Source organism: Bos grunniens, chromosome 9, assembly GCF_055505025.1.
Source record: "Bos grunniens cultivar Pamir isolate PY7600 chromosome 9, Bosgru_T2T1.0, whole genome shotgun sequence".
NCBI lineage: Eukaryota > Metazoa > Chordata > Mammalia > Artiodactyla > Bovidae > Bos > Bos grunniens.
In genome coordinates this window covers 87,479,194-87,497,352 of record NC_141173.1, presented here as the reverse complement: position 1 = coordinate 87,497,352, position 18,159 = coordinate 87,479,194, and the positions used below count along the sequence as shown (strand labels likewise).

Here is an 18,159-nt window from a genome sequence, read left to right as displayed (position 1 = left end):
AACAGCCTAGTACATATTGAGGGGGGAAATCCAATTTAACAAATTCAAAGCTACAAAATTATGCTTTCTTTAGAGGAAGTCTTTTCTCTCATTTGCCTAGTTATATTTTCAGATGGAAACAACAAAAATGAAATCGCAACCCTGAATCACTTTATCTTCAAGTAAAATGGATATAATTATAGCTTCTAAAAACTAGAGCCACAATAAAACATGCTCACTTGTCATGGAGAAATGGAAGTATTTTGTAATATTATGTGTAAAACTATACTAATACCTAGCAAGCATATATTAAATCTGGAATGGCCTTTGGTGCCACTGCAGACTTATTTTCTAAGGCAGCATGGCCATCTTCAATTACTCACAGGTTATTGTATCTTTTACCATTTATTTCTTAAACTATCATTGTTCACTATAATTGCCTATCAACATTAAATTGGGATACAGGAAACTGATGAAATGTCAGTTAACTTTGCTATTTATACATGCTTTGATTAAATTACAAATTTAAAGCTAAGAGCTAATACAGTTTTGGGCTATCATAGATATGACTTTATGCACAATTTCAGTTCTCCAGTATAAAGTCAATTAACATTATGCTGTAACTTGATCCTTCTTGATCATTTAAAAAAATGGAAAATTTGAAAGAAAAATGAATTTTCATATTTTTTTCTACAAAAATTCTCAATATGCATCTGCTTTGTGTAATGTACTAGCTATGATAGTAGATACTGGCCAATATTTTGTTAAAAATAAAAGCTTTCCTGAGAGGGCCAGTTTACATGAGCTGCTAACTGCCCACCTACCTTTTAAAAATAAAGAATATCAGCACCCACATATGATCAGCAATGAGAAGTGAAGTCCATTTTTCCATCTGAGGCTCATAGGACCTGTAATTCTATTTCACTGCAATAATTCTTGAAGGTGGTCTCTAGACCTCATGTTCCCTGGCAAAGAATATATATGTCCTACTAGGTTTAAAAGACCAACAACGGCAGACAAAGTTAGCTGCTCAGTCCTGTGCAACTCTTTTGAGACCCCCATGGACTGTAGCCTGCCAGGTTCCTCTGTCCATGGGATTCTCCAGGCAAGAATACCGGAGTGGGTAGCCATTCCCTTCTCCAGGGGATCTTCCTGACCCAAGGATCGAACCTGGGCCTCCTGCGTTGCAGGTAAATTCTTTACCGTCTGAGCCACCAGGGAAGCCATGGCAGGGCTTAGTTATGTCATAATGAGATCAGCAAGCGCTACTTGGCTCTTTTTCAAGCTCAGAAAAACTGAGTCATAAGTTTTTGAAAATTCTTAAAGGTTCTCTTTCAGAGAAGTACTGCCATCTTCAGCACATACACACAGTGTGAAAGAGCAAATATGAATTAAGCGGCTTACTCAGGCTAAACGGCCCAAGAAATCACACTTCAACAATGGGGCAAACTTAAAAACCAGAACTCCACAAGAAATCAAAGAATAAAGCTATAATAAACTTTGAAAAGAGGGATATTCATTTCTCTGGCTTAGCTGAAACATGGTTGCTTTCATTAGTTAAAAAGAAGCCTGGGGAAATTGATACGAATAATCTGAGAACTGCCGCGGAATGCCATGATGTCAGGAGGAGACTCTGGAGGTTGAGTTTCCTCTGATTTCTATTAACTATCAAACGTTCTGCTGGGGTATAATTTACCTCCTGTCCCACAAAACTTTAAGAACAAGTCACAAAATCCATGTTAGAATATAAGTTTTTTAATTTTTATAAATAACTTATCTGTTACAAAGATAGTTTACCCAGCTAAATCACAAAACCATCAACTCAAGATATCCAAATTACGTTTTATTAATAAAACAAGTAAAAACTGATTTATCAATCTTCACATAGAACTGCAGATGAAGCTGAAAAACAAGGCCTATTTTAAAACAAAATGCATCAAATGTAAGGGCTTTGGGTTTCTCATCTAATTAACTAGGATTGTCATAGTTCTTCTCATATACAAGATGCAAAGCCTGGAAGTTAAGGCTCTGACATTCATATAGAATCACGTGTAATTATCTTGCTTATTTAAAAAATATTCATTTGCAAACATTTACAGTGGGTGCCAGTCTACATTATCTCCCATCTTTTGCTACATTTCAGCACTTCCCTTAATCCCATTCTAAGCACTGATATATAATTTCATAATTGTTTTTTTTAAATGCATAGTTATTTTTTCCTTGATTTCATTTCGTTATATACATTCCTGATCATCTGAATATTTATTTTCCTTATAAAAATATATCATCAAAATAAAGAGATGCTTGAGGTTGCTTCAGTGTTCAAGTTTGCTTGTTTTTCTTTTTTCCAGCTTTTCTTCAGTTGTCCTAAATGCAACTAGCCTTGTTTTATAAATATACACGATACTGCCACCAAGTCAGGTTTAGAAATGGACTGCCCCAACAGTAAAGCGTTTAAATTTCTCTCCAAAAAAAGGCTCTTGGTTTTGAAACTGTACTTTCCCAATAGTAATCTCCTGTGGAAGTTCTGTGGGACACAAGGCAGATAAAGCAAGCTTAACCTTGTTGCTGTCAGTGGGTTAAAAATACCTTTTGTTTTAAGCTTCCCTGTGGAAGATAAAACACCATGTTGTGTTACCCACCACTAAAGGCAGTATATAGTGTGACCTATAGACATAAGTCTTGTAATATTTTCTGCAATTCACTGTGCAGCATCTGTATGTCTTCACAGAACATTGGTACTCATGAGGGCAAGTACAGAATAAGTAGAGGAAAGTTATTTTGTGCATAGTTTCATTTCATTAATGCTTTTTTATTTTGAAGGCAATGCTTCTCTCATGTAAGGCTTAAAAAGGGACATGATAGTACTTAATCACTAAAAGGAAAAAAGAAAATTAGTTAACAAAAGACTATTACACTATACATATAGAAATATAAGAAAATAATAAGGAAGAAAAGAAATCACTTAAAGCAAACTTGAGAGCTCTGTACAGTAGGAAAAGCTTTGGGGTATTTCACTCCATGTTTGTACAGACAATGCTGCTGCTCTCCTTTCATCTTTAGACCCTATATGCTGGCTTCACAGAGTGGAGACGTTTTCAGGGAAGACAAAGACAAGGCCAAGAGTACCACAGATACGTGAAGTTCTTCCCCTTTCCACTGGCACTACACAGCAGCAAACAGTTTTTAAATAGTTAAACCTTGTTGCTTTTCTTCATGTTTGTAGTGTTTCACCGAAAGCTTAAAAAAAAAAAAAAAAAGCCATCATTCTATTCCTTCCTCCTGTCAAAATTCAGTAGTGACATGAGGGAAAAAAGTACTGGGAACACCTAGGTATTAATATGTTGAGAATTATCCATGATGGGCTACTGGTAACACTGTACATGGTTAGGCAGTGGGCAACCAAGTCTTTCAGCAGATTACCTTTCATGTGATGAATTTCAACTGCCCATGACATTAGACTGAGGTATTATTAGCTCTGTGGGTTGACATTTAACATTAGCACAACACCATCTTGTCACACCTTCAATTTTACAAAATCCTATGTAGCAGTGAAACTTTTCCCCTGATGACAGACTGGTTTCTTGAATTTCAGATGTGGATTTAGAGAAGATATAGGGCCTCCTGGCTCACAAATGCCTTGGCATCTCACACTGTTCGCAACGGATTAAGGCTGGATGGTTCAAAAAAGTACAGGCAGCACAACTCCACTGAGCCCCTTCATCATCTTCTGTGTCTTGAGTCTTTGGTGTTTTGATGGTGGACCTTTGATCTGCAAGGAAGCAAAAGAATTACTTTAGAAGCAAATTCAGTCACAAATTACTAGCAACTATAAACACTATGGGGCTTTCCTCATAGCTCCCTCAGTTAAGCACTAGCACCACACAGCATGAAACAGCCTGTTAATCAAATGAAGCATCTGGCTGAAACTGACCCACGTGCTTGATCCTCACAACCTGCATCTATCAGGCCAGCACATCTCTGCTGGGGAATAGCAACATGGACATGACTCAATCACCTCAATGTCTCCTCAGATGGGAAAAGAGCATCATTTCCCCCAGTTTATAGCAGAAGAAAAGGGAAATCAACTCATATGGTCACTAATAGCCAAGATTACCATAACGTCACCTAAGAATGTGAAAAGGTATCTAACTACAATGCAGTACGCTAGTGCATTTCCGTCTCATTCAAGTTTGAGTTTCATTTCTCACTGATGTAGTAGTTATGTTTCTGATTTCTATCATGAATGGAAGTGTTTATTAAATGTTCTCCATCTGCTAAAAATCTAAAATTGAACAATACGTACTAATTTCTAAAATCTTACTTAACTAAATGTCAACAACAGACTTGGAGAAGCAAATTAGTATAAAATTTTATCAGACTTCATTTCTCATGTTATTTGAAAACGCATTTGTTATGGAACACTAGAAAGACTACCAGCTCCAGAGTCATGAGAATGGAGTTCTATTCGTGGTTCTGCTATTAACTCCTAATTTCTTTGCTCTGTGATCTTAGATAATCATGTTTCCTCTACATCTAGTCTTTCTTTCTTATAAAACAATCACTGCAGTTTTATGAGGTCAATGTTCTAAATGTTTGATTGTACAGAGGTATCTTAAATATAAGAAATATATTCCTCCATGGTTGTGTCAAAGATGAAACTACATTTATAAAACTACTTTTTTGGGGGAGGGAGGTATCTTTGTAATTTAAAATAGGATTTAAATAGGATCAAGCATAAAGTAGGATTCCTATAAATTATTTTGGGGAGGTTTGAGCATGCACTATTGGGTCTTTCCAGTCACAGTTTATGATTTGTAGTTTACAAATTATATTAAAAATGTATATTAATTTGCAAATTCTACCTATTCCACCGAGCTGGTAAGTAAATGATATCTTTTCTGCTATTTTAAAAGACAAACTGATATACAGTGGATAAAAATATAGGAAGTCAAGTTTCTGTAACAAATTCAAAATAATTAAGTGATGGTACTTTGTTTAGTGGCACTTTATTTAGTGTTTGGTCTTAAGGTTAACATTTTATTGCAAAATTCCCACTTTAGGCATGGGAATTTTTAGGCATCACCATGATTTTGGCACATGCATGAGCACCATGAAAGTATTATTTATATAGTAATTTTCTTTAAGTTGAATAGCTTTAAAACAAATATCTAGGGAACTTTGCTGGTGATCCAGTGGCTAAGACTCTGCACTCTCAATGCAGGGGGCCCAGGTTCACTCCCTGGTCAGGGAACTAGATCCCACATGCCACAGCTAAGACCTAGCACAGCCAAACAAATAAATACATATTAAAAAATTATCTATTTAAGGTTTATCTAGGTAAAAATATTTTAAAAATCAAGGGTCTGACAATACGAATTAGCATCCACCTAAAACTCAAAAATGAACAGTTTAAAAAAGTTCGACTTTTTACCATCTACAATTATTCCACAATTTTCTAGAACAACTGTTTTAATCTGGGGATAATCCAGTCTACTTATTAGAATTTTGGTCTTACTAAGGTTAGAAAACATTCCAATCTGGCACATTTTTAGTAAAACCTTGTCTATCCTTTTTGTTAACTACAAAGGTTTTTTAGGAGGGCTAATCAATCTGTATTACACGTCATTCTATTACTAAGTGCCAGGATTATCTTCAATATTTAAATATCTAAGGTAATCAAATAGAGGACCTAATTTTTTTCAAAATGAAAAAAATCTCCAATGGTTTTCTTGCAACTGCACAAAATCTTCTGGTCCTTCAAATTATGACTCTTTATTATTAGTGGTATTTGGAAACTAAGTAACCACCAGAATCGAGAAAAGAGGAAGTTATTTAGGGTGCACAGTATGAGATGACTTGTGATGGCCACACTTTATTTTAGCTGTTAAAAAATCCACATTGCAAAGCAGAACTGATTTTAAGAACTAAGTAAAACCTCTCTAAGTGAAAGAAGTAACTCCCTATTTTAGCCTTAAGGCAAAAATGACTAATTCTTTATTTCTCTAAAAATATCCAGTACACGAGCACTTATCTTTTGTGAAAAGCTTTTTAAGTTTTTTTTTCCCTTACTTTTTATCATGAAAAATTTCAAATACACACAAAAGTAGTGAAAACAGTGAAATAAACTCTCAGCCCTTATGCTGCCTCAACAACTGTCAAGACAAACGTTATTTCATTTATACCCCATCTCCCTCTTACCCATAACACATAAGTACTGAATTACATGGAAACAAAACAGGATCTTTTTATATGAGAATTTTTAGTTTTTGAAAGAGAATAAAAAGATTAAGGCAACTCATTCAGAGTCTAAAATATCCATTTTGCTTATTTTAAGGAGCTAGGCTATACCACTGCTTTCCTTATTCCTTTATTCAATTAACATCCAATGTCTGAACACTTGCTTACTTAGGTACTGTGTCAAATGCCCAATCTCACTTTTGCTCCTCTGTACTAAGACTTCATTACATTCCAGCAAAAAATATGAAGCTACAGCTAGGCCTAATTGAATTATAACTGAATAAAAACTAAGGAGTGGAGAGAACAGGATACTGAGTGAGAATATGAAAATTCTTGTAACAAACCAAAGATTGTTCCCATTTCTACATATTTTTTAATGCCTGGAGTAAAAAACCCACACAAATGTTTCAACATTTCTTAGTTTGGTGTGTACATAATTTGTATCAATGACATAAAAATGCCAGGTAATAATTTAAAAAAACATTTATCTGAAATTCAGAGAATTCTGATTATAGAGAACTATGCATAAACTATATAGGACAGAATACTTAATGAAAAATAAACTTTCCTAAGGTGTCTTCCTTAATGTTTGTCTAAAATTTCAAAGAATACAAGTTTTTATACCTGGTGATTTTTTTTTTTTTGCCAAGATTTGCTATTCTGGGAGTATACAATGAATCCTAAGGACATGCATATTACTTTTAAAGGGCTAAGTACATTACATTTTTGAACTCTCCCAATTCCCAGCATGTTAAGTGAAAATAAGTATCTTCCTAGTGAATCCATCCAAGAATGCCAAAGTTGGAAGTACTTCTAGAGTGGAAGGCTGCTAAGAATAAAATTTTCTAAAATCTTGTTTTTCAAAACACAACAGTTTTCACACCTACTGGATACACTAACCTTTGGGTTTTGGTGGCACAGGGCCTACAAATCCAATATTGTCATAAAAGTTATGAATAGCACTGGGATTGAAATGTGGTCCTGAAATATATAAAAAGAAGTATATCAATGTTTATAGCTCAAAAAAATTAAAAAGATTTTTAAAAAGCAAATATTTTCTTTCTTAAAAAAAATCAGTTAAATAGAAAAAACACTTTTCTTTTATTTCACACCTCTAATCTCCAATTACATGAAAGGATTTCAAAGACAGCTGAAATAGGTGTAATATATTGATAGTACCCATAACAGAAGTCCAACCTGTAAACTGAGGAAGAAGTTAGATTAATGCAAGACAGTAAAAGAATTAGAACAGATCCCTGTTGCATGTGACAAGTTAAGATAACTTAAAATTTGACAATGTAAAATATAATTTTAACATGGTCTTAAGCAACTAAATAGCTTGGCCTCAAGTAAGTATAAAAACCTGAACTAATATAATGTGATGCTTCAGATTTTAAACAAAAGGAACAAGTTCAAAGATTACATTTTCTAGACTAGCACCAATTTTTTCTCTCCAAGTTAAATTATGGCATTTTCTATGACTGTTTCAAGAGAAACAGCTTACTTACTAAAAGAAAATAAAATGAATCATCTTCCAGTTTAATGGATTTTGGCACACACTGAGAAGTGTGACTATGGGCTTATTTTTTGGCTTCTTCCCTTTCCTGTCTTTTTCATTTTATATATTTCTATTATTTCCAAACTTTAGAATTAGGTTTAAGTTATAAATATTCTTTTTAGTTGTCTATGGAACACTTTTTACTCACTCACGTACTGTGCCAAATGCCCCAATCTTATTTTACTCCACGATAAGCAATTATTGCTGGTCAATAACAGTTTAAATACCATAAACTATCATTTTCCTAAAAATATTGTATGTCGTATTTTAATTTTCTTCTCTATGTCATCAATTAAGTAAGTGCCATTAGAGTGGGGATGCCTTTTCATCATGTTCTTAAAAGCATAATTCTTCAAAGGTAGAAGGAAAAAAGGGAAACAGGAAAAAGGAATATGAGTATATATATTACAATCTTAATAAACACTGTAACAGATTATATTAATACATAACAGCAATACTTTTGACAATATAGCCAGACATACTAATCACTGTCTTCCCTTAACGTATGACTAAAGGGGATTTGAAGGCTATTAAACGTATCAAATTACTCCTCAACCAAATGTACAGCTTTGGAGGGAAGAGTGGCAAGTAAGAGAAAGTAAGAATCTCAGCAGCACTATATGGCTCCAAATCAAATCTGAAACAAGATTACAATTGAAAGTCTGTTTTCAGCCACAGGAAGAGCTGATAAATTAACACAAAGAATTTCAGCTGAATATGCATTGAACTTTACCTCGGGCTTGAAAAAGATCAATTTCTTTGGTTAAGCAGTCAATGTCAATCTGGAGCTGTCTATTACAACTTCTCAACTGCTGCATTTCTTCGAGCTGAAAAATAATTCCAGGTGAGGATCTACATCGAACTCTTGTGTTATTAGTTAAGAAGGAGTCAAGTTTTGCAGGGGGAGGTAAGGACAGAAAAACAAGTGTGAATTAAGAGCATTTCTAGAAAAGTAGGTCAAGCTTTTATACTGATGACAGGTTGCCTATTCTCATGTTCAAGCATAGCAGTTACAACAGTTACAGAAAGAAAGACTTACTGAAGGTATTTGGGATATGGAATTTGATCTTTTCAGACGCCTTCGAGTTAGATTATTTTCCATTTCATTGACCTCAGATTTTAGTTTATCCAGCTTTTTCTTTTGAATCTCAAGTTCTCTTTGAAGCCGTTCCATTCTGGCCTTCTGGTGTACCAAAAGAGCTGCAATACATATTAGTATATATGAAGATCCACCCAGTTTAGTCAATTAACCTTTAAACAACCTTGGGAAAACAAAAAAGATAACTATTTCTGTGACAAACAAGAGGCTCCGAAGAATCTCAAAGATAACACTAAAACAAAGTATTGTGTGCTAAATATTTAAAATTTCAGAATTTTTAACTTTAGAGAATCATTTTATTTTTGACTTGAGAATCATTTAAGCATATAAACAACTTAATGGGAATGTGGGTTAGGTTAAATCCATTTGGATGTATGCAATAAATAAAAGTGATTGATTTCGATCCACATGAATGTTAACATTAAACTGCTCAAACTGCAAATCAAAAACAAAATCATTCAGATAAACCAAATACATTTTCTTATATTCCAATTATATTTTGTGAAAACATTTTCCTAAGATTTTTTTAAAAAAGAAAATAAGCAATCAATCTTGTCACATGAATGATGAACTGCTTGGGAAACCTTAGTAAACCATAAAAATTGGTATATATGATTTTGCCACTTCTGGACAAAACGAGTTTGACTTTTTAGGATATTGTACTGGTGATGAAGATAACTGAATTTACTATTAAATGGAGGCTTGGGATGACTCTACCACGAGAAAACAAGCTGATTTGAGAAAGTGTATTTTTCATTTCTAAAAATGAAAAATAGCAATTAAAAAAGTCAAGTCGATTAAACAGATTAGATTAATGCTAAATAGTCACCATCAATCAAACTAAAATTTCCAAGAAGCTAAAAAAGAAGGAAAAGGCTATATATATTCAGGCCATTCAGTCCAGCCGTGTATTATAGAATCTGAATTAGGGTGTGGGGTGTGGGGAAGCTAGTTAGGCTCAAGTGCTTTAAAATTAACTTTAAATGGTAGATAATTTTTCCCAACAATACAATTGTTGTATTATATATTGTTGTATAATACAATTCACAGGTATCTCCCTCTGTAATTCTCCTTTAGGGGAATATGTCTCATATTTAAAAGTTTTAAAAATCATGACTGATTCTTGGTATCTTATCTCTCATTTTAATATATATTCTAAAAACGCAGGGAGGTGTTTTGGAGGTACACGTGTTCCTGATAGAAAACTCACTGTCTCTTTGTATATCCATAACCACCCCAGGCTTGCTTTGTCAGACCTTTTATTAATTTGGTTTATTTTACTTGAATTGCAAAGTTTTATGCCTCTATTTCCAAAACATAAGAATTGTGCATTAAGGTTTATTTTATTCTCTTAAAAGAAGATGAGGAGTGGATTGTTAATTTCTGAGTGGGACAGTAAGAGGAGAAAGACAGAGGCATGAAGTGAGAATGAAGAGCAAGGCAAAGGAAAACTATAAGAATATAACATACTTTCCTTCATTTCTAAACTCTGATGATCTACCAATGAGTCTCAAATGCCATCAGTAAGACATTTGTTCAAATTAATGATTATTTAAAAGCAGTATTTCTTAAAAATTAATGGAGATCATCTCCCTAAAAGCTTTTCCCTAAATATGCAAAACAAAAAAAACTTTAAAAAACGCATTTATTTAGTGGTTCTAACGATTAAGTGATAATTTATATTTGTACTGAGTTAGAAAATAAGACATGCATTTGTGATATTATTCAATATTACATGAGAAGAAGGGATAAGAATAGATTTTCTGAGAAACTGATTTATACGGTAAGGGCAAAGAGAGAACCTCTGAGTGAGGAATTACTGTTAACAATTAGCTCTAGGCTGGTGATTTCCTTGAAGTAACCAGCAGAAGCAAATGCAAACTGCTCTGGCAACCTACTTCCAGTATGGAGGGACACCTACTATGGAATCCAAAACGGAAAAATCCTCAATGAAGAGAAGCTCTCAGCAGAAAAGTATGACCGAACAAGAAAACCATCTACCATGAGAATCAACAGCCCGAGAGGAGCCCCCTAAAACCTGGTTATATAACAACTTCAAAGAAGCTATGGAAATACCTGTTTAAGATGATTATAATGATTATAGAAGAATATAACAAATAAGACACCATGAATAAGTTTTGGAGAAGTACCATAAACAACCTCTAGAAATGGAAAATAGCCATTGAAACAGTCAACCAAGTACATTAAACTGTAGATTACACATAGTCAAAGACATATTTAGTGACCCAAGAGATAAATCTAAGAGTATTCTCAAAATGCACACAGATAAAGTGATGGGACACATAAAAAGAGGGGTTAAAAGATCTTAAATAAATATAAAAAGGAGTTCTAGAAGGAGACAATAGAGGATATGGCAAAATTTGAAGAGAAACCTGAAGAAATGAAATAATATTTCAGAAGCTAATGGAATAACTAATTCACTTAATCAAATTACTGGAGTAGGGATGAATAGATAAAGTTGGAGGATTTTACAAACCATGGACTGCTCCTAAAGAAAGAACTACTAAAGATGTTTTTTTTGATACGGAGGACATTAATATAAGAGGAAGGAACAAGATAATGAACGTGAAAAAAAAAGTTCTAACTCTTAAAGGAAAAAGACCATGGTAGTGGGTGGGGAGGCAAAGACTGTTCAAAAGAGAGTAAAACTAAAATATTAGAGAAGAATAACAAGAAATTGGAAATACGAAAATTAGATGAAAAGCATTCTAAGGCTTTAAAAGTGTTTATAAAGAATATTCTTAGTTCAGTTTAGTTCAGTTGCTCAGTCGTGTCTGACTCTTTGCAACTCCATGGACTGCAGCATGCCAGGCTTCCTTGTCCATCACCAACTCCCGCAGCTTGCTCAAACTCATGTCCATTGAGTCAGTGATGCCATCCAACCATCTCATCCTCTGTCATCCCCTTCTCTTCCTGCCCTCAATTTTTCCCAGTATAAGGGTCTTTTCCAATGAGTCAGTTCTTCACGTCAGGTGGCCAAAGTATTGGAGTTTCAGCTTCAGCATCAGTCCTTCCAATGAACACCCAGGACTGGTCTCCTTTAGGATGGACTGGTTGGATCTCCTTGCAGTCCAAGGGACTCTCAAGAGTCTCCAACACCACAGTTAAAAAGCATCAATTCTTTGGCACTCAGCTTGCTTTATACTCTCACATCCATATATGACTACTGGAAAAACCCCATGGAGAACCCCATGAACAGTAATGAAAAGAATATTCTCAAGTGTTGCTAAACCAAATATACATGTTAATATCTAGGGATAAAGATGAAGAGTATACAAGCTAAATATAGTTTCTAAAAGAACAAAAGGATAGAATTGATTAAACTTAGCAGGAAAGGAGGAAAGTGGAAAGAACTAGAACACAAATAATTCCAAATATATCAGTAATCATAACTGTAATCTAATTAAATGAATCTGTTTAGATATAAAAGATCTACAGCTGCATTGCTGTTTTCTAAAAACATTTAAAATGTAATTTGCTAATCCATTCTTTTAATATATTGACAGCCTATGTCAGGATTGTTGTAGCCACTCAGGAAATCAACGAACAAGAAAGGTAAAAATCCCTACCCTGCTGGAGCTTGGAGATACGGGTGTGTGTGTCCCAAGAACAAAGCTCTAAAAAAGGGGTCAGCAAATTATGGCTAAAGGGCCCAATCTGGCCATTGCCTGTTTTGTGAACAAAGTTTTACTAGAATATAGCCACGCTCACTTGTTTACCTATTGTCTATGTCTGTTTTTGTTACAACTGAAACCACGTGGCTTGTAAAATTCCACATAATTTAGTACTTGGCTGTTTATCAGATCATGTGAAGAATGAATAAATGGGGACCCATCACAGCTCAGAAAGGTTGAAAATCAAAGGACTAAAGTAAAGTAATACTTAGTACTCTAGGCAGCACTCTAAAAGATACAAAGTAAGAGCAGCCAACTGCTAGAGATATTTGAAGACTGTAAGGAACTAAAAAGGCCAACAACAAAACCCAGACCTAGCTCCACTCCTGCCTAAACTGACTTAACCCTTCACACAATATCCTGACAGGAAAAAAGGTATTCTGGTTTCTGGATGTAAAGGTCTCAGTCTCTTCTGTTTTTTTACATATACTTTTTGGCATTCAATAATAATAAAAGAAAAAAGTAACAACACACAGAAAAGTGAGAGAAAAATTCAACGAATCACCAAGAGGGAAAGCAGTCAATGGAACCATATTCAAAGATGACCCAGATGCTGGAAGTAGCAGGCAGGAAATTGCAAAATAACTATGATTGAAGCTTCCTAGGTGGTACAGTGGTAAAGAATCCGTCTGCTAACAGGAGACGCCAGAGACTTGGGTTTGATTCCTGGGTCAGGAAGATCTCCTGGAGAAGGAAATGGCAACCCACTCCAGTATTCTTGCCTGAGGAAAATCCCCTGGACAGAGGAGCCTGGCAGGTTCCAAAGAAATGGACACGACCGAGTGACAGAACATACACACAACGTGTTGAAAGAGTCAGGTAAAAAGATGAACATGTAGGAATTGATGGACAATCTGAGAGGAGAGATGGAAATTATTAAAGAAGAGTCAAATATTGGAAATAAAATATGGTATCAGAGATAAAGAATTCTTTCAACATGCTTACCAGCACGCTGGATACAGAAGAATCAGTGAACCTGAAGACAGAGATTACTTCAATTGAACACAAAGAAAAAGAGGGAAGAAGAACAAAGCATCCAAGAGGTGACAGGCAATATGTGTCTATAATATACATGTAACTGGTGAAACAAATGGAAAAACAGTAAGGCGTATTTGAGGATAATGGCTAAATGGTTTCCAAAATTAATGAAAGACAATAAATCACAGATCCAAGAAGCCCCGGGATCTCCAAGTAATATCAAAACAAAACCAAACCTAGACATATAATAAGACTGCTTAAAAAACAAAGACACAGAGGAAATCTTGAAGGCGGATAGAGACACTTTAAAACTGATATACTAGGCAAATACAACACTGAAATAAAGCCAGTGTAATAATACTCATTTCAGGAAAAAAGCTGAGCTAGAGAAGGTCAATATTCAGTTCAGTTCAGTTGCTCAGTTGTGTCCGATTCTGCGACCCCATGGACCGCAGCATGCCGGGCCTCCCTGTCCATCACCGACTCCCGGAGTTTACTCAACTCTTGTCCATTGAGTTGGTGATGCCATCCAACCATCTCATCCTCTGTTGTCCCCTTCTACTGCCTTCAATCTTTCCCAGCATCAGGGTCTTTTCAAATGAGTCAGTTCTTCGCATCAGGGGGCCAAAGAACTGGAGTTTCCTCTTCAGCATCAGTCCTTCCAATGAATATTCAGGACTGATTTCCTTTAGGATGGACTGGTTGGATCTCCTTGCAGTACAAGGCACTCTCAAGAGTCTTCTCCAGCACTACAATTCACAAGCATCAATTTTTCGGCGCTCAGCTTTCTTTACAGTCCAGCTCTCACATCCATACATGACTACCATCTAGCTTTGACTAGACGGACATTTGTTGGCAAAGTAATGTCTCTGCTTTTTAATATGCTGTCTAGGTTGGTCATAACTGTTCTTCCAAAGAGCAAGCGTCGTTAATTTCATGGCTGCAGTCACCTTCTGCAGTGATTTTGGAGCCCCCCAAAATAAAGTCTGTCACTGTTTCCACTGTTTCTCCATCTACTTACCATGAAGTGATGGGACCAGATGCCATGATCTTAGTTTTCTGAATGTTGAGCTTTAAGCTTTTAAGCTTTTTCACTCTCCTCTTTCACTTTCACTAAGAGGCTCTTTAGTTCTTTGCTTTCTGCCTTAAGTGTGGTGTTATCTGTGTATCTGAGGTTACTGATATTTCTTCGAGCAGTCTTGATTCCAGCTATGTTTCATCCAGTCCAGCATTTCTCATGATGTACTCTGCATATAAGTTAAATAAGCAGGGTGACAACATACAGCCTTGACATACTCCTTTTCCTATTTGGAATCAGTCTGTTGCTCCATGTCCAGTTTTAACTACTTATTCTTGACCTGCAGTCTCAGAAGGGAGGTCAGGTGGTCTGGTATTCCCATCTCTTTCAGAATTTTCCACAGTTTACTGTGATCCATACAAAGGCTTTGGCATAGTCAATAAAGCAAAAGTAGGTGTTCTTCTGGAACTCTCTTGTTTTGTCTATGATCCAGTGGATGTTGGCAATTTGATCTCTGGTTCCTCTGCCTTTTCTAAATCCAGCTTGAACATCTGAAAGTTAACGGTTCATGTACTGCTGAAGCCTGGCTTAGAGAATTTTGAGCATTACTTTGCTAGTGTGTGAGATGAATGCAATTGTACAGTAGGTTGAACATTCTTTGGCACTGGCTTTTTTTGGTATTGGAAGGTCAGTATTAGTAGGAGATAAAAAACTGATTAAGAAAAAGATATAGTAAGAGAGATGAAGGAGTCATAGTTACTGAAGGTATTATTATGGGGATGTTTTAAAGTTACAGAGTAAATACTTCAGAATGTTTCTTAAACAGAAAAAATACTACATCTTTGGGAATTCACAAAGGAGTTTTTGCAATGGCTGAAGATATGGCTTACCTTTGAGAATAAAGGTGAGATATCACCTATGACAGGCTGAAACTGTAAAGTAAACCCACTGTCTTAGAACTTATCTAAGAGATATTTCTTTTCAATGAAAACAAAGTTGTGGAGCAGAGTTATGACTATATTAGAAATAACAATCTGCAGACTATTCAGGATCTTTTAAGTATGTCTGTTAATTACAAACAAACTAAAAAATGCTCTGGAAATAGTATAAGAGAGACATGATCTCAATTTCTCTAGTAGGTGCCTGGATTTTTATGTGTCTAGTTCACTTTTCAATTGTGGCTTGGGAGTTTTAGATAGGAGTCTGAGAAAGATGAATTACAAAGTAGTGTCAAGGTGAATTTCTAAAAATCACTGAAAATTCATCTAAAGCTAAACTTTTTCTCCAGTTGTGGTTTTGTCTACAATTTTCATCTTCACTGTACAAAATATTACACAATACAGATTCATTAAGAAACATTATTAATAATATCCATAATAAAGAAGAATGATTATAACGCTTACTTATAAAGACACTTTTGCTTTGATCAGTCTCTCCTAAATGAAGGAGTTGGGTATTGACTGTTTGGGGAGAAAAAATATGACAATTATACTTCCAGCATCCAAAAGAAACAGACAGCTTGGAAACAGAAAGGGTGACAAAGTGACGGCTGCAGTTATGGGCTAAGACTAGAACATTTCACCTCTGTTACAGAAAAGACTGTGAACAGGAATCTGAGGAAATCCCTTAGATTGGCTTTTTGGTTTTTTTCTCCCCTTTGTTTTGGCATACAACGAAACTGCTATAAACAAAATAATATCAACCACACCTACAGATGAATGGGGTTCATGCACAATGTTGTGATATGTACTTGTAAAGAAAGAGGGGTGATCTGTTAAACAGACTCCAGTGGGTAAGCTAAGGAAAAAATCCTTTCCTGTCAATTATTTACATTTAGACTAATATGGACTTTAAAAGTCAAATACAAAGAATCAATTATATTAGAGAGGATTTCCAGTTAAAGGTGACTGAAAGGAAAGTGAAAATGAAACTTGTTGTGTCTGACTCTTTGTGACCCCATGGACTATACAGTCCATGGAATTCTCCAGGCCAGAATACTGGAGTAGGTAGCCCTTCCCTTCTCCAGGGGATCTCCCCAACCCAGGGATCAAACCCAGGTCTTCCACATTGCAGGTGTGGATTCTTCACCAGCTGAGCCACAATATTCTGCCTTTTGAAACCTCATGAAAATAACAGAGGAATAAAATGGATAGAATCCAACAAAGGTAAACAATAGGAAGAAGGTAATTAGTGGCAAGAGATTTCAACAAGTTCCTGGAAGACTGAATGTAGATGAAATGGAATAGACTAATGGAGGACGGAGAAAACTACAGTCTCATGGACAAGGAGGGTACTGCAAAGAGGCAGATAATTTGCCATGCAGAAACCTAAAAGAGGCTCCTGGAGAATGCAAGTAAATAACAGAAGGCAGAAGTGAGGGATGGACCAGAAAAGGGGGCTTAATTACAAGTCTCTGAATAGAATAGGCAACCTCTCCCCATCCCATGGAATCTTAAGCACAGCATGCCTAAGCATAAGCAACCTAAAGACCTAAAGACTTTTTAGGTTGCTGACACTACAGAAAGGTGGCTCTTTGATATGTTAATTCTACCAAGGAAATAAGGGATATACTTAATGCTCCATATAGTGATTTCTTTTTTTCCAAACTATCTAACCTGCCTTTTTAAATAGACAAAAAAGGAGGAGGAATAACAGAAAAATATACTCAGTACTTTTAAAATCTTCTTTCAGTCAAAGTTAAGTTTTAGTAAAGTTTTAAGCTTACAACTCCCTCTGGTGGTTGATAAATAAACATGTAGAATCTCTATAAACTAGTAGAATCTCTTTAGAGAGAGAGACTCAAAATTAAAATTGGTAGCATGTACTGGAGAAGGCAATGGCACCCCACTCCAGTACTTTTGCCTGGAAAATCCCATGGATGGAGGAGCCTGGTAGGCTGCAGTCCATGGGGTTGCTAAGAGTTGGACACGACTGAGCGACTTCACTTTCACTTTTCACTTTCATGCACTGGAGAAGGAAATGGCAACCCACTCCAGCGTTCTTGCCTGGAGAATCCCAGGGACGGGGGAGCCTGGTGGGCTGCCGTCTATGGGGTCGCACAGAGTCAGACACGACTGAAGCGACTTAGCAGCAGCAGCAGCAGCAGCATGTACTGAGGCAGTCATCCGTGTTCTTCATCAAATACTTCTGGCTCTCTGCTTTCCAGGTATATAGCAGATATGCGCCTCCTCATCCTCTCTGAATTAGGGGTGGTATGTGGACTTGTTCTTTCTAAACAGTAACACGTGTCGGGGCAGAAAATCAAGGAGTCAGAGTTAATTTGCTGTATGCCCTCTGTCTTGCCTGAACAATCATGGAAGCACAGAGATGGAGCTTCCCTTAACCTGGGTACCTGAGTGAGGGTGATGTAGAACAGAGCCCACCAGCTAATCTATTTGTCAAGTGAGCTAGAAATAAACCTTTGTTGTTTAAAGACAGTTTGTTAATAGCAGCATAACCAAGCCTAAATGATACATGTATCAAAATTTTAAAAATACAATATCCTTTGACACAGCAGTTTCCTGCTCCTGGTAATCTCTTCTGCCAACATACCTGGGTGTGGTTAAAATTTTCATGCATAACATTTTTATTG

At 35.8% G+C, this 18,159-nt stretch overlaps 1 protein-coding gene across 7 annotated transcripts in view; it reads right to left on the bottom strand.

The window, feature by feature from the left end:
- Positions 1 to 1,718: 1,718 nt before the first annotated feature.
- The window catches only part of TAB2 (TGF-beta activated kinase 1 (MAP3K7) binding protein 2), an 85,620-nt gene continuing 69,179 nt past the window's right edge, over positions 1,719 to 18,159 (bottom strand). For 6 of the 7 annotated variants that reach the window (XM_086318228.1, XM_086318227.1, XM_086318234.1 and 3 more), the window contains 4 exons: positions 8,817 to 8,977; positions 8,511 to 8,604; positions 7,120 to 7,200; positions 1,719 to 3,751 (listed from right to left, as the gene is read on the bottom strand). In XM_086318228.1, coding sequence (XP_086174354.1) covers positions 3,609 to 3,751; positions 7,120 to 7,200; positions 8,511 to 8,604; positions 8,817 to 8,977 — 479 coding nt within the window. In that variant the 3' untranslated portion in view covers positions 1,719 to 3,608. The remainder of the gene's footprint in view (positions 3,752 to 7,119; positions 7,201 to 8,510; positions 8,605 to 8,816; positions 8,978 to 18,159) is intronic. The other variant, XM_086318233.1, reaches the window with a different exon arrangement.